At 35.5% G+C, this 18409-nt stretch overlaps 1 protein-coding gene across 1 annotated transcript in view; it reads right to left on the reverse strand.

Moving 5' to 3' along the window:
• USH2A (usherin) overlaps positions 1-18409 on the reverse strand; it is a gene marked incomplete at its 3' end in the record, with an annotated part of 396540 nt that overhangs the window by 167789 nt on the left and 210342 nt on the right. The window contains exons 34-36 of the mRNA XM_081997162.1: positions 17864-18011; positions 10464-10615; positions 6356-6518 (exon numbers count right to left, since the gene is read on the reverse strand). Of these exons, the coding sequence (XP_081853288.1) occupies positions 6356-6518; positions 10464-10615; positions 17864-18011 (463 nt within the window). The remainder of the gene's footprint in view (positions 1-6355; positions 6519-10463; positions 10616-17863; positions 18012-18409) is intronic.

Raw genomic sequence — 18409 nt, forward strand, 5'->3', positions numbered from 1 at the left:
TCATATAAAAAATGTCAATACTGTCAAATACCATTACACTTAGTTGTAATACTTTGGAAGGAATGAAGCTCTAAACTTGATCTAGGATTTTCATTTGACATAAGACATTCTTTTGGTTTTTCTAGTCACCTTACATGAGGCATCATAAATGATGCACTTGTAGATTGAAAGAACCTCAGAATCACTCAGGTGTTTGTTGTACTTACTTATAGAGTAGCTCCCTCTAGCTTATTTAGGGCAAAACCATGTAGAGAAACATAAAAAGCCAAATCAACTGCACGTAAAAGGATGACCTGTCGTAGTATCATGATCTTTCTGGCATAACCCTAGAAAGTTACGTAGTTAATATCTAATTTGATTGTCCTTATACTGTTAAAATAAAAACTTCATCAAAGCTTGTCAAACCCCAATTACTACTAGGGAATTCAGGTTGCAGAATGTATAGGATTACCGCACAAACCTAAATTACTGGAGTGAAGTTGGAATGAATTTTCCTATCCTTAATAGATAATGGTCTGTCCCTGGCACAGAAACACATAATCTTATAAACACCTTTGGTAAGTGATTAAATGCAGGAAGAACACAGTCCTGATATTTACCTACTGCCAAAAAAATATTACAGTTTTCTTTAGTACTAGCTTCTTGAACGTTCAGCTACGTGAGAGGAAAAGCTTAATAACTACTCAAAAACAAGAAAAAAAATTAGTAAGTTTTTTAAGAAATAGCTTGTCTTGAAAATAAATCATACGCTGAAAAGAGCGAACCTTGGATGACATGTCAACAGCAGAAGTTACCAAAAAAAAAAAAAAATCCAAACTGACAATAACGTACATTGATTTCTACATTCATGAGCAACAGAGTTCTGAGTATAACCCTGCAACTTTGTGTTGTGAAACTCCCTAAGGACATATAGTTAATTAAGGATTCTCTTTATGTCAAACTTGCATTCACATGCATCACAACATCCAGGGGACTACAGATTTGGATTAATTTTGTGCTAATGCAGTCATCTGACACAGGTAGGAAGATAAGAATTTCCTCCAACTCTCTCCTCTGGAAAAGAGGTAATACCTGATTCTTCCTGTACTAGAACTTAATTTCAGATACCCAGATACAATTAAAAATGACCCTGTACTTAACCTAAACCACCCTGAGGGTAGATAGGGCTGAATGTGGAAACTGCTTGAGGGAAATAAGCCTGACCATCACCTTTCCTCCTCAAGTCCTCTGAGAATTGGAAGTGTATCAGATAATAACAAGAACTTTAACTCCTCTTAAAGTGAGAAAAGCTGTTTGTGATCTGGTAATATTAGTATTTCATGCCTTGGTCTAACCAATTGCAAAACAAATTCCTCTTTAAGGCTCCTTCCAAGGAGGCACCAGGACTTAAATGACTTGAGGCAAAGCAACTTGTCTTTGCAGGAAAACACATTGCCTGAGCACTGCAGAATCAGGACAGAGCCCTCAATTTCTAAAATCATATTTGATCCCCATATGCAGGTGGCTGGGAACAAATACTCCTTCGTAAAACATACCTGTCTAGATCAGAATGGTGAAACAGACCTAACAAAGTTCTTTCCAGTATTTTAACAAGTACTTGCAAAGACAAGGATTGTCAGAAAAATAAACAGTTGAATTAGGAAATGAAGGCTAATTGATAAGGTATTTCTCTTACACACATTGTTAAAGTACAGTCAAACTATGGAAAAATCCATTATTAGTATCCTCCTCTATTGGCAGAAAATCCAAACTATTTTGTGCTGATATACATTTCACACTTGCAATTCCACAGTGACCTTTTCAATCAGATTATGCTGATATTTCCTTCTCTTCCAATCTGGCTATTAATAAATGTTCACTAGGTGCACACTATTTACCAAGACCTTGCCATGCTAGTATCTAAAAATCAAAAAATAAGTATTATCAGCAATATAAGAACTAAACAGGAATGAAAAACCAGGACATGCATTAAGAAACATTTATATTGGATCAAAAGTCAGAAATTTAAAGAAGTTTGTACAACCAGAACAGCCTCTCTTTCTTTTATCTATTACAATGTAACCTTTACTGATGCATTGTTGTTTTTATTGTAAGAGGATAAATATTCCCCACCCAAAAAAAACCCCACAGCAGCTTTAAATCTCTTGCAAACTACTTAAGATGACCTGGCCCTGTTATAAAACGGTCTAGAATTAAATACAACTCCTTATAACAAGGAAATAACCAATAAGCTCTCGGGCTGTTCACCTCAATTCCTATGAGGTATGCATATTTGTAAAAACGGCTAGATGGAAAGTTATATAGTATCTTAAACAAAAGATGGATGAATGGCAGACCCATTTGGTGGAAAAACAGTGTACATAAAATATTAAGACAGTCAGAGACATACATATGTGAAATTTGAAAGATTTGGAACGGGACAAAAAAGGACCTTAATCTGGGGACATATATAGAATATTCAGCATTAGATCAGCTGGTGTCTCCAAAGTGTTGGAATAACAAGTTTGTGACAGAGCAAGTGTTAAGTTACATGTTACTTAAACACTTTCCATGTCATCAACCTGCTATCTCAACATACCATATGCTATATAGTAGGGCACCGATAAGATAAACACATCAAGCAGTTTTACAATATACATTAGGAATGGCAGTGTAAAAATATAGAAATACAACATGCATTAGAAAAAAATCGCTCTCATAATGATATACTTTGCCCTGTCCAGGGGCTATACTTATGCAGAAGGATTTACACAAAAAGTGTGTATCTCATGAGTCCATCCCTCAGAGACATAACACCTCTTACTTTAAAAAAAAAACAAAACAAAACACAAAAACAAACAAACATGGAGACATGCTAGGTTCGAATGTAGACCTTTCAGGTCGCATGTAGTTAAGTTACAGTTGAAAAAGATAGTGATATAATGAATCCGACTCTTTGATCAAACACAATAACCCCTACATTATCAAATTATAGATAACTCTGCAATACACCCTGACATGCTTAAATATTCAGGTTTCTTTAGCTTCAATTCTCTCTAATTCTACTTCAATTAGAAACAAATAACTAACTAGCAAAGTAAATAAATACTATACTTTTATAGAAGCATTGCCAAAATCTGTGGGGATATTTTTTCATAATATTCTTTATATCTGATGGGCTTTTTTTATAAGTGGTTCTTGGCGTTATGGAATTGAGTATCCCTACTTTCAAACAAAAACAGGTCATGGCTGGAATGGCTCAGCCAGCCAACCAAGCAAAATCTCCCCCATTTCCCCTCTCTTCATAACAGACATTATTTTGACATCTAGTAATCTTTGAAGTCCTTTGCCACAGAACATAATTAAGCTTCTTAATAGGCGAAGGTGACTGCACTGTTTGAGAAATAATACGTTTGTCTATTAAAGACTCATATTCCTACCAAAAGCCTGAGGTTTTATCTATAATAATGAACGGAAAGAGAGATTTTTCAACTGAGAGCTATATACACAGAAATTACAAAAATATCAGTGTGGTCACTGCAACAAACTCTTGCGAGGCAACAATCTTCAAAACCTATTCACTTATGTGACCTTACAGATCTGAGATCTAAAATCTGTTTCCTAAGCTTCCCAAACTGCCAGCTTAGTGCACTGTGTGCAGGCCACAAGTTCAAGTGATGAGTGCAACTATTTTGATGCTTACATGCAGCCCTTCTATGTGAATTCCACCTCCAATTTTTACATTTTAATCCCTGCCTCTTTAACAGACGTTGCAGCAACGGATGAAATACAGTTGTTCATTATGTCAAGAAAATACCAATTAGCCATCAGACAATTCATTAAGCTTTGTGTAAATCTAGTGAACAGATGATGTCTTACATAAGTTTGATGAATTAATGCTCAATTTCCTTCCTGCATACCCCAAAACAGCCAGCATAAATGTCAATCGCTACAGCTCTGACTTCTGGGGGGGAACACACTGTATTTACTTAGCATTGCAAAACAAAGTTTCAGCAACAGCGAACAAACTTAATGAATTTTTCTGGGTTCCATCCCTCAACGATTCTTTTACCACCACCCAGCTCTCCTGAGTTGAACTAACACAGCAGCCACTTTAAGTCAACTCTTATAATTGCTTCCAATTTGCCTGTTTTGCTTTTGGCAATTAGCAAACTGAAATGTTATCATGAAAGAGTCCATCTCATTTATAAGGCCAGGTTTTCCCTCCACTAAAATATGCAGGCACTCTGTTCTTTATTACCAGCAGGAGATAAATGGCTGGTTTTCGTTGCTGAAGAATATATAATGGTTAAAAAGTCACTTTTTTCCTCCAGCTCTACATAAATCACAGAACTAGTCAATATTTAATAATGCTTGCCTTGGTCTGGAGTCCCTTGATCACCCCTGTCATGTGTAATAGCTCCCTCTCCGATATCTTTGACATAAAAGCCCAGCTTTACTGCAATACTAACATGTAGAGGGTCATTACGGATCGACATTTACCTTAATCTGTGACTGCCAACCATGAACCAATAAATTCCAGCAGATTCCACTGGGAGAAATCAGTAAACTTCTCAGTGGAAAGAACTGAAGGAAAATTCTGCCAAGAACAGAATACATTTTCTACAAGGGCTGCTCTGCAAATGGGTTCTGACTTTTGAAAGTTCTCTAGCTGCACAGCTTTGCAACATTTAATACCGTTTTGATGGTTTGAGAGACGGGATGACAACCGAGGATGACATGACTTAGAAAGCAAGTAGAAATTTTCTCTGCAAAAACAATGCAAGATTAAACACAAGGGGAATATGGCTTTTGCATTATTCACCCTGCTGCCTTGGCGGAAATGGCTGTGCTGTCATGGGTCCAGCCAAAATGTTGCTCCTTTTTTTCAAATTGATCATCACTCCTTCTCCTCATAATCTTACAAGTGCTTCACAGCAGAATACATCAAAGCCTTCATTGCATAAAAAAGGGACACAACAGCCTTTGTGAGGGGTCAGCTGAGACTGCCTACCACACATTACACTCTTCAATGAATGTGTTTCTCCAAACAGCACACAAACAAGTTCATTTATATACTACTTTGTAGAGGACAGTAATTACAGCGTGTATGTTCTCTTTAGCACCGATACTGGAAACAACAAATTGTTCTCATTCTGAGCAGGAAAAAAAAGGCAAGTTATGAAGCCATCAGTGATTCAATTCTCTGTCTGTTACTGCATTTATAATACTGATTAAATTTGCGTACAGTACATAGAAGGATTAAATGTCATCCAAGCATTATTTTCAACCACGATTTCATATTATACTCATAAGAAAACATTTTTATAGTTGCCTGATGTCAATCATGCTATTTAAAGTGCACTAAAAATTAATGACAACATTGTTAGGTATAATTCATAAACGTTATTTGTGTACAATATTTTATTATTTATTATACCTTAGAGCTTGCTTAATAGCTCAAATTGACATATTAAAAGCTCACACACATTTTGTGAACATTCATTTTTACTCACTGCCCAAGTATTTTACATTTTTATAATAATTAGAGGACACAGCATTTTACTTTGAACTGAAAAATATGCACTTTGTGCAATGCATTTGGAAAAAAATGTCCATTTAGACTCTTTAGTGCCTTACATAGTCTTTTAAGCAAGGGTAACATCACTGTCTAACTCTATGACTCTCATTTAGCAACATTTCCACCCAAGACCACATTGTTATGTTTAGGTACAAAAGACATAAGAAAACAAACAAACAAAAAAAACCCCACAACATAAACCAGTGTAAACAAAACAGCAGCCCACGATACAGTAAGTTTTTAATAACTGTTACTTTTCAGGCTTTTGTATCACATGGTGAGTCCGTTTGTTGTATAGAAATAAAAAGTCTGTTTTCTTTTCCTTTCTTATTTTTAGGAATAAGTGTCTGCTTTCATTGCATACTTTTTAGGTAGCTGGCTGTTTGTAAGCCTTACTTCTTTACTGCAGCTTATATAAATTTCAAATATACCCACAAACAACCATATTATGAACAGCTCTCATGGATGGCTCCTACTTACATAAGCAAACCAACTGAAATTTTGTGAGTATAGCTTCCTTATCTGAGTGAAGGTTGTGAGATAAGACTCCATGTGTATATCTAGAGACTAAATGAGTGCAGAGGGCTTATCTTTGTTTGGCAATTTATGTGTTTGTACAAATGTAAAGCACCATAAATCAAAGCAACAGTTCTTAAAGAATAAAATTGATGATTCTAAAATAATCAATGGAGTGGCAAAAAAAGTAGAAAAATGTAGTGCTAAGGGAATTTTTGAAAAAATTTAAAGGGAATATCAATGCTATCATTAGACTTGTTATAAAGGTAAAAAAGATACCTCGATCAGCATAGAAGAGACCAGTGACAAGGACTGTGTAGGTCAATTTTCCATTAGGTTTATTTGGGGCAAGCCATTTTAATTGAACTTCTTTGGGCCCATCAACAGTAGCAAATACATCAAATGTTCCCTCAGGGGAAGCTTCCATGGTCCGAGCTTCTACCTGTAAGTTCAACCATGAGATCGAGATTTGTTGCCATAGTTTACAAACAGAGAAGGAATGAAAATGCAAAATTTTAAGGAAAGTTATTTCTTTAGAAAAAAAATGTAACTACCAGTGCAGGCATCCTAATTTTTAACCATTTTACTTTCCTTTCAGCTACATTTTTATACTTTACACAGAGACCCCTGTGTGGAACAGGAAAATACTGGAAAAGAATGAAAGAGTCATTTCTTCGAATCTTGTGAAAACACCATCGCACCTCATGTGGACGACTGACCTCAGCTTAGCGTTAGGAGAGGAACCAGCAATAGAAGACCACAGAATTTTAGCTTCTGCATTTTAAAAGACAACTGTAAGGAACATGCGCTTAAACACTGTAGTAAGTTACTATAGACATTAGACAGAGAAAAAATATCCTTTGCAGAATATTTGCTGCTCCCTGAATTAACTTCTCATTTCACCTAACAAATTTAAGTTGCAATAAAAAGCACATCTTTAAGAGAAAACAAAATATTGTAAAAGAGCTGGAAAATATAATTAATATGAAAGATTTTTATATAAATAAATACTCATTCTGTTAAATATTTTATTTATGAATATTAATAAAAATAAATGAAATTTAGTATTTAAACCTCAAAACTTGTAGTAAACATTCAGTGTTATGAAACAAAATAATTTGCTATTATGTTATTTATGGCAACAAGCTTGTTTTTCATACATTATTTATTTGGTGTTTTCTAAGGTATAAGATGGTTTCACAACTTTCTAAGTGCCTCTCAGCTGCAAGTTCATGAGAGTGCTAATAAATGCTATTTTTAATCTGCCACACCTGCTTTGTCATCAAAATAACCAAACATACTTTCTCTGTCATTGAAACATGAATGTTTTACTTTTTAGCATGTAAAATTTGGAAAGCTTACTGCTGACAAGTGCCAGGCGATATCTTTCATGTTCGTCAATATCCCTACATGTGCTTCTATATTCATACACTCTATTATATTTAAAATAGGTAGGCAGTTGCAGTAAAGTCAACAGGATAAAGTACATGTTTAAAGATAAACAAATGCTTCATGGATTTATTGGATCAGCGCCACATTGATTATTTGGATATTTCAGTAAAAAACATCTTTATGGAAGAATTGACTGAACTGTTCTTTCTAAACTAAAATAATTTCCTGTAAAGTTGTGCTGCTAAATGCAGGTGCTCCAATCTCATCACATTAGAAACATGGAGAAATGAATACCAACTATTTTTTCTACTGAAGAGGATTAAAATATTCTTAAAACAGTATAATTTTTAGCAAACTGTACCACATCCTAAACATCTGCAACAGCTGTATTGTGTTTCTAGCCTTATCATTATGACCTGCTATACTTTTCAGTATAAAAAAATATTGAAACACAGTTTAGTATCAGTACATGTAGTATCCTCTACAGCTACACTTCTGCAGTGTATTTTGAAAATTGTATTTTGTGTAAAAAATGTGCATTCTGTATATAAACATATAGCACAGAAAACCTGTTCCATATTTCTTTTTCTAAACATTACTTTATACACAATTCTGTGATATTTTCAGATGTGCTTATTCATAACAATAAAAAATACTCTGCTATCATATAAGTAACACTAAATCACAGGATAGGAATAATAATAATATTGGGAAAGCATTGTCATCCAACTAAGTTTAAAAAAAAAAAATACTAGCATACACATAAGCTAAAAACCTGAAATTTAGCTTTAATAGCAGTGGGTTGAGATGGCAAATATTCAGTGTTGACCAATTCCATTGATTTACAAGATATTTACAAGAGCTAACACATTTCAGATCTCCTGAATTCCTCTAAAGAATCTGTAAGAGGTTACACTATTTCTTGATAATCCATATTTTTATTCCTTTTTAAGAAATAAAAACCTATTAGAACAGATACAAAAGCAGTATCTTGCCTTTAACAGAAAGAGGTTAAAATGTAGCATTTCTTAATTTATGTGTTACCATTTTGCATCTCACTTGAAAATAAATCATAGTCACTGAACAATGAAAAGTTAAACAAGAGTTATCTAACCCAAATAAAAAGGTTATTGAAACACAGTATCTACTAATGCTCTCATAACTGATTAAGATCTTCAGAGCTGCCTTCAGAAACATAAACTGGAGAAATCCTATGTTTAGGATAGTCACATAGCATTCATTCATCGATTAGGGCACATTAAGCGCAAGTTCAGCAATGAAAATAGCTGGAAGCATATCAGTTTACTTCTGGAGATGTTTCCCATACTATTTAGAGTAGAGGCAAAATATTTGGTTTTTCTTTTCTTTTTCTTTTTTAATGTGTTGGATTTATTCTGTGATTGTTATAAAAATCTTTCAAAAAAATCAAACGAAAATGCAGTGCTTTAACTTCCTGGCAGCACTTAGGTGAGTCTAAATAAAGTTGATGTACTTCAATTCCTGTGATTAGAGATGGATCACTGGCTTTAGAAAACAGTTTGCATACTGATCATGAGATGCAGATGAGTATCGGCTACAGTGACCCCTACTTTGAATTGTTTCAAAAGTCAAATTGCAAATCTGCAGTTCAGGGGGGATATGAAAAAAGACTACTAAAAATATTTTTTTAAACTCTAACTACTGCCTTTCTGTCCTGTCCTTTTGATGCTTATTTGATAGGACAGAAGTACTGAAAACAGACACATTTCATCTGTATGCAAAGTCTGGTAACGACTTGTCTTAAACACCACTACTAACACAATGGATTACGTTATTGTACATCGAATACCTTAAAAATAAGGTTTGCTTTTGGGGTATATGTGAAGTTGTAAAAAATGTACAGGAAAAACTGGCAAAAAGCCATTCAAGCTTTTAAGAGTAAATATCCTTCAAAGTAGGGCAAGCTATAAAATGTTTAATGGTTATAAAGTCTAGTTGTCTTCTACAGACAGATGATGTTGCCGGCATTTGAAAGAAAGCAATCTTGGGAAGAATATTGAAAATGTGACTAATGAATTATATAACAAAACAAAACAAAACAAAACAAAAAAAAACAAACAAAAAAACCTGGAAGTTCTTTCCAGAGCACAAAATAGTGATATTATAAATTATGATGGAAAAATAAACAGAACAACATTAAAAACTCCCAAATATTCCTTTTTTTCCCCCCTTAATTTTCTTGTTGGCAAAATTAAAAGTACACACATAAAGCTGAGTTAAACAAAAAATTAAATATCAGAATTAACACAGGTTTCTTTCTCAGTTATGCTTGAAAACAAAACCTAGTAGATATTATTCCAGTTATTCATCGGCTACAATACTATGAAATCATCCTGGATTTATCAGTTCAGCTATACATCTAAAAACATTTAACAAAATAAAAAAGTCTCAGAAGGCTTGTTTTTCACATCACATTTAACATTCCTGCATTCTCAAATGCTGAAAAAATGGGATGTTGTACAAGACTGTTAAAATATATCCAGTATAGTATTTCGATCACATACTTGCATTCAAAAGATATTTATGAATCTTGATATTTTCCTTGTTCCTGTTGCCACTTCTGGCATCTGCAAATCTCAAATTAACTTCAGTCCTTTCAGTCAGGCAGCTAGAAATTTGCTCATTACTGGAACAGTAACTCTTTCTTTATGTACGTCCTTATAAATCTGGCTAAAGTACATGTGGACCTTTCAAACACATTAACTCTATTTAATTTCAATAATGTGTGTTTCAGCCTCGAATTTTGCCTTTCTTCACTGTACCTATGTTCTACTTTGGAACGGTGCCTAACAATGACCTATCAAATCTTTAGCAGCTCTTCATACAGGATTTTTTTTAAATGTCACATTTTGCCAGATGGGTTAGTACTGACCAGTGTGAATCATCACCATTTACTCTGATATTCAGTGCCATCTGACATTTATTACACTCCCAGAATGCAAATTAAGGTACTCACCAACGGACCCAAAGCACAACCTTTTGCAGTACATGCCTGGACTCTGAAGGAATGCAGACTCCAAGGAGCAAGTCCATAAGCATAACAACTTAGCTGTGATGAATTTTGCATCAGAACACCATCCATATACAATCCATAGCTAGTAATAATACCTATAAAACAATGTGATAGCACTCAATATCTAGAGAATGACAAAGTTTAGAAGAAAACTACTGCTACAGACAATAGGGTGATTGTAGTAGTAATTTCAAACAGTTTACTGTTAAGCAGGTAAGTGTTTAGCTGGACTGTGTATGCAACACTTAAAAGAAACGCATTCTTCCATCTTACACTGTTGAAAACATTGCAAGTGGATCTTTTGAAAACAATTACGCTGTTCCAATGATTACGCTTTAACAAACTTGTTTCTGAATAGCAGCTGACATCACCTTGGAATCAGGAAAACTGAGGCAATTCTGTTTCACAGCCTACTCTGCATATGACTATCGAAACAAGAACTGGAAGGACACACAAAACCATCTCACATCTTAACAGCTTTAGACTTGGGGAAAAAAGTGATCTACAATATAATTGAAACATTGAAGGACAACTCAGGCTAGTGCTACAACTAGAATAAACTGGTAACAATTTTGTCACACAAAACACCTTATTGATACTTGTTCTTGTTGATAACTATCTCAGCTTTTCTGCGTTTTGCCAAAAAACTAGATACTTCATTAATTCAGGGGTGGGGTTTTTTGGAAAACAGTTTTATCCACATTTCTAAACAAAACCACAAAATAGTATGGATTGCTGTTTCCTTCTCAGTATGTTGTAGAAAAAGTCCTGATGTAAACTATCTCATTTATAGGGAAATCTAAATCTCTGTTCTTCCAAAGGTGCACGATAGGATAGCATGAATCCTGTACAGACTATACATACACAGTGTTTTGAATTTAATGAACTAAAGACTGAATTTTACAGATTTGCTTTGACTTTGGAGGTTGAGCTTGCAAAGGAATCCTTTTTCTCAGGGCTTTTCCTCCATCTTTCTCCCTTCTGAATATTCTTCTTCTTTTAAAAGCTCTTTAAGTGTGAAATCTTAAGGCAAATAAATGCAAAGCTATAGGATTCATTAGAAGTGAGTTCAGTTCAGAAGATACCTTCTAATCTTCTCATTACAGAAAACATCTTTGTGTTGTAAAAATATAGCTCAGTCCATCTTTCCTTCCCTTAAAACAGAATTGTTTGAAACTACTTCGAGGAAGATTCTGTTTGAAATTGAGAAAAGATTTTCCCCCTCTACTGAATGGAGAAATGCTTCATAAATAAAAGTGTATACACAACTGTTTCAGCTGAGCTTTGAAGACTTCTGCTTCAAAAGATTTATATGCTAAATCAATGCAGAGCTGAGTACGGTGAGGTGATTCACAGACTCCTCGATTCTTTTCTCATCTAGAAAACCAAGAGGCTAAACTCAAGTCAGACAGCACAGACGTGTGTGTGGGAGGAAGTCCTGGTAAGACTCACACTATCAATTCTACCACATTTTACAGGCTTCCTAAAGCAAAAATCCCTTGGGGTTCCGTGTCTAGTTGCTTGTAAAGCAAAGGCATTAATGGTTGATATTTTCCCTATGTTAAATAAACAAATTATTGTTTATATGTTTATAAATATAAAAATATTATATTTATCTCAGAGGAAAAATGTGAACGCTGGCATTAAGGATGTGTTTGGGGGGAGGGGGGGGATGGAAATAACACTTATGTACTTTAAGTATCGATACCAGTAGTGCTAACCCTTAAAATAATGGACAAATCATTATTAAATCCTTTGATATTTATGGTAACAGCATGAATCATAATGAGATCATTTTATATTAATGGGGGTGTCATATGTACCTCTATGGGACCCCCACTGTAACTCAGTATTAATTAACAGGACCATTATTTTAAAGTGTTCCTAAAACCACAGCATTATGCAGCATCTACACTCTGAGGAACAACTTGCTGGTCAACATTATGAGCTTTTGTTAGTCCTCCCAGTACTGTCAGAGAACAATTATCTCTAAGAAGCTGACCCATTACCTCTTGATTTTCTTCTGCCTTTGGCTTATATGACTCTGATGGAGAAAATTACAGAATGAAAAGAAAAAAAAAACCCCCCACATTTCAGAACAAAAGGGCTAGTAGTTTGTCTTTGAGATGTGATGCCATTTTTCTAAATTAGGCAATAATTCTTTTTGGCCAGGGATAAATATCTTAGCCTCTCCATTTCAGCAGTATATATTTCCAAAGCATATTGAGAAAAGTTCAAGGTTGGTCCAAAGTTTACATAATTCTCAAGACTTGCTAGATGTTCCCAAAGTTTACTATGAAATATTGACAAGTATAGCACATTTTTGTGATTTACAAGGCTTCATAAGTGACATATGGTGGGCACCATGAAAAGATGCAGTTTCTTCATAATTATTGTCTAGGTAGCTAGATTAAACCTTGGTTTCACTGAAGACAAAATTTCTACTGAGTATAGTAGAATTATGTTTCACTTTTCAAAAGAAATCTGACAATGTAAATCAAGCTTAAACTGAAGAAACCTACACACTGTTCCCTTTTCCTTCCTCCTTTCCCCTCCCTGGGTAAGGCCATATAATCTGCCAATGATATTCCAGACATTACAGATGAAAAGAGGTTTTGAATCTAAAGTGCTACAAGCACTTTACAATATAGAGGTCAAATCTTAAGCAAACATCCTTTTATCTACGTCAATTTCACTGACTACAAACACAAGTCATCTCTCACAAGCACAAGGATTTGCAGGAAACAAGTACTGGTTTAGTTCACCGAATAATTTTATAAATCAGTTTTTACAATATGTAATATTTCCCATACAAATTCCATATAGCCTTGGAAGATACGGTCCAGATCAAGACTTGATTTTATCTACGACCTGTACACAAGTAAAGTGAAGTTTTTGAGAAGTGGCCATCTAAGGAAAATTTTCAGTGGCGAAAAGAAATCAGGTCATTTTTTTATGTGAATGGAATTTAAAAGAGCAGACCTCAAACTATATGGCAAGACTATAATGGATATGTTCTGAAGAATATATGATTCTTTATTGAGGCCACTAGAACAGTGAAGCCTCAAAACAGAATATCTGATGCCACATGCCATTTCCTCTCCATAAGCCTCTCCACATCTTGCCCTCAACTAAATGGTCAATATTGCTTGTACTACACTATCTACGTAAGTGACATATGTGATAGAATAGAGGAGGGTTCTGCTATAAAGTGGCACACCTCTGGGCCATGTCCCATCAACCACGTCATTGTTGGTTTGAAAATAAAGACAAAAGAAAGTGTATTACAAATATTTTCAGCATATCAACTTCCAAATGTCTTTTTTCTATAACTGGTGCATAAATGACATTTCTGAAGCAACTTTCAACAAATAATTAGGTGTATAGTTCCCCATTTTCTATGAAAAGAACATTTTCCACAAAATAATATAATTTTTCCTTAAATTCCACCAAAAATGGAGCCCAGAAATTCAATATCCATGTTTGGCTAACATTAGTCTTTGACGTCTAGATGGTCCCTTATCTCAAAGCTTGACTCCCCACATTGTGCCATCTTTATGAAGAAGCCACATAGCCTTTAATCCTATTTACCTCAAGGGTAGCATATTAATCCCCCTTAACATTTTCTAATTGGTGGCAACAGCTAGACTCCATATATATCAAGAAAGCATAGTAAAGTCTATGCTGTCCAAACCCCAGTCAGCGTATACACCCATTCAACATGGAGATAAACAGTAACTTCTGTCATATAGTAAAGGAGGAGGGAGATAAAGGAATGGCCCCAGAGATCTACTAAGCAGATGACAATTTATGATATGCAAATCTTTGCAATTCTGAAGTTTCCACCTGAAACAAAGCCAACTTCAGTAATTTCAAAAAGCACTGCTTACACCTAGTAGACTGAAACTCACCAAGTTTGAATTAGTCAAGTCAAAAGTGGTTTCTATCTTTTTGCAAAAAAAAAAAAGAGGTACATTAGAACTTCTGACAATGAGAATACACCAGTAAAATGCTGAATTACAAAAATGTAAAGGAAAGTTCCTTCTGCTGGTCTTTCTCATATTTCAGTCTTCTCAACTATATTTTTCAGCCTCCTACACAGTTTTAAAACACTGACACAGAGAGCTATTATAAATGACATGGCCACAAGGCAGCCCAAAAGATACGCTGAGCCTGAACAAAAAGTCACTGAACAATGCAAGCTTTCCTGATTAAGCAGTTGCTCAGCAAAAAGTTTTAGAGCTTATCCTTTTTTTTTTCTTAATTCTTTTTATGAAATAAGGAAAGCAATGGAAATAGGAAATTGTAAAGAAAGAAATAGGAGGATGGGAAAATGTGTTAGTTATATGATCTCTTTTGAAACTCAAAAAAAAGCGGGGGAGAAGAAAGAAGAGAAATGGGAGAAAATTTGCATATCCCTTCTTGACCATTGCGCAAGTGTGAGCATGCTATGGTAGAAAAACAAAGTCCCTGCTCCCCTAATGCCCTTCTGGCTGCCAAATGCTCATGAAATAGCAATTCTTCCACTCTTAACCACTCAGCAAGAGCTTGCAGGTGAAAAGCAGCAGCCTTTCCCTGCAAGGCAGGACAGTGGCAGCTGACTTCGATGAATCCCTTCCATCAGTTCTAACTCCAAGGAAAACCCCCTAACAGCAACATGCGTGGTACACACATATCACCAAAAAATAACAACAGTACCAAGGGAAAAATACTCAATGGGCTTCAAATAACGAGAAGATGTGAAAATACCAGAGAATATTTTTAAAGGGGAGAACTACACATAGGAGGCCTACACAGGGTATATTCAGGATTACAGAGGAGTAGGAGTAGTACCTAAATGCATTGTTCAAAACCTCAATATAGAGGTGAACAGTGTTGTGAAGGAGGCTGTTGAAACTTCCAGTTTCCATGGATGAACGGACAAGGGACGGAAGAATATAATTTCTTTTATAAAGCTCCCCTGATTCTTACCACACCTGTTGCTCGTCCAGTTCAGATTCACAGCTTTCCTAACAAGCCATTTATTATATTTCATAGATTCATAGAATCACAGAATCGTTTAGGTTGGAAAGGACCTTTAAGATCAACTCCAACCATTAACCTAGCACTGCCAAGTTCACCATTAAACTATGTTCCTAAGCACCCCATCTACTCGTCTTTGAAATACCTCCATGGATGGTGACTCACTCACTTCCCTGGGCAGCCTATTCCAAATGCTTGATAACTCTTCCAGTGAAGAATGCTTTTCCTAATATCCAACCTAAACCTCCCCTGGCGCAACTTGGGGCCATTTCCTCTCATCCTATCTCTTGTCACTTGGGAGAAGAGACTGACACCCACTTCACTATAACCTCTTTCCAGATGAGGTCTCCCCTGAGCCTCCTTTTCCCCATGCTAAACAACCCCAGTTCCCTCAGCCGCTCCTCATAAGACTTGTGCTCCGGACCCTTCACCAGCTTCATTGCCCTTCTCTGGATACACTCCAGCACCTCAGTGTCTTTCTTGTAGTGAGGGACCCAAAACTGAACACAATATTTGAGGTGTGGCCTCATCAGTGCCAAGTACAGGGGGATGGATGATCACTTCCCTAGGCCTGCTGGCCATGCTATTTCTGATACAAGCCATGATGCTATTGGCCTTCTTGGCCTCCTGGGCACACTGCTGGCTCACATTCAGCAGGCTGTCACGCCCAGGTCCTTTTCTGCCAGGCAACTCTCCAGCCACTCTTCCCCAAGCCTGTAGCATTGCATGGGGTTGTTGTGACCCAAGTGCAGGACCCGACACTGAGCCTTGTTGAACCTCATACAGTGGCCTCAGCCCATCGATCCAGCCTGTCCAGATCCCTCTGTTAGAGCCTTCCCTCAAGCAGATCAACACTCCTGCCCAACTTGTTGCTGTCTGCAAACTTACTGAGGGTGCACTAACACACTTTTTTTCTAAGACCTAATTATTGTATTTAAAAGGAGAGCCAAAGTGTACATAGTAAATGCTGTATTAACAACAAGATACAACGTGCAAATTTAGTCATATATTCCCAATTTTTAGTTGTTTTAAAGGAAGCTTGTGGAAATTTATTTATCAAACTATTGGTCTTTATTCTGTCTTGTTGATATGCATATATAAATATATGTATGTATGTATTTATATTTATTCGATTAGTTAAACCATTCTAAACTATTTGAATTTCTTCCCACAACGCAAGGATAGCAGGATCAGGTCCTGACATGAACTATCAAAAGTAAAAAATGCCCATTTCATTGAAAATTATTCATACTTCAGCCATTAAGCCACATATATGGCCTTCCAGCCTTCCTTCCTCCCTACCTCATCCCTTACCCCTCCCCTCCCCTTCCTCTAAGCCTTTGCGACATATGCTGATGGGATTTTAGAAACAGAGTTAGAAGGTTTCTGAGGGGCTGGGAGGCAAAATCTTCCAATATGATTCCCATACAAAGAATCCTAAATTATCAACTACATTATTTAACAGCAGTTGACATACTCTTATTTCTTTATAAAAGTAATGTAAGACCTTACAGACTATATGTAGCTTTATAATCACCAATTTTTGGGGAATCATTTGAAGTGCCTTGTTAGGAAGTTATACAAGTAGGATGTGCTCTACCACAACTGAAAGTGGGGAAAAACTTGCAGGGGAAAAATGGAATTAAGGTGAAACCACTGTGAGAAATAATTGATATATATCAATATGGTAAGTCAATGAATAAAAACATTTCTGTTGCTTTAAAATCAGTGATTTCTGCATAGATACCTCTGCTGTGATTCAAACTATTACATGCATGACAATAAAATCAATTTCAAGGCCATATGACACTGTGAAATACCATTAGAAATGTAATATTTGTACAAAAGATTTACACATGGATATTTCACAATGGAAAGCATTTCTAAACAAAATAAAGTATATTCTTTCACTTCCCCAGCCACAGAAATGTACACCTTCAAGATGACTATAGAGACACAAATCTAATGATTATTACATATCAATTAATGTAAAAGAAATTAATGTTTTATTGGAAGGTGAAATGAGCATCCTAGACTGATATTCTCCATGAATATCTTATTCCTCAGCTCAGTTGTCCTGGAAAACATTAAACAATGAGATGCAATACACAAAAACTATCAAAAGGGAGCACTTTTGAGCCACTGAAACCGTACGATAGTCTGAAATCCACAATCTAGCTGCAGACAATGATACTATCTCAGGTATTTTATGTGCTAAAATGATCATTAAAAATTAAGCACCACATATAAGCTGCCATTTAGAATATTAATTTACCTTTACTAATCATCTTTTTAACTTGAGGCTAAAAGAGTTCACTTACCATTCGGATACTCAGGCTTAGTCCATGAGATGTTAAAGGAGTCAGATGAATAGGACTGGGCTTTTGGAGCAGGAACACTTTCTGGTGTACTCTCATCTGTAACAGCTGTGCTAGCTTTGCTTATTGAACATCCACCTCCAGTGCAAGCCTTAAAATATGAATCAAAACAAATAAACATATTTCAGTGTAATACCAATAATTTTAGCAATGATTTTTTGTAAAGTTTTATATTTTTACATATCTAAACTTAGTAAGTATGTGCTTTTCATAGAAGATACTTTCCTTAGCATAGATTTGTTTACCTCTTGTCTTAAATAACAAGATGTTCTACTCATGATGTGATGGTTTTAGGTATAATATAGCTGAAACATTGTACTAATGTTTGACTTGAAGCATTTTGCATTTGACTGGGAGTCATAATCACAATTAGATTTCCACCGCTTTTGCAGCCACTGTTAAGGAAAATTACAGTACAATATATGTAATTTACAGTGCAAAACTCTTCTGGAATTGACTGAAAAGCTCTCATACGTTCCGGACACAGAA

The sequence above is a fragment of the Phaethon aethereus genome (genome assembly GCF_964289735.1).
Source record: "Phaethon aethereus genome assembly, chromosome: 3".
Taxonomy (NCBI): domain Eukaryota; kingdom Metazoa; phylum Chordata; class Aves; order Phaethontiformes; family Phaethontidae; genus Phaethon; species Phaethon aethereus.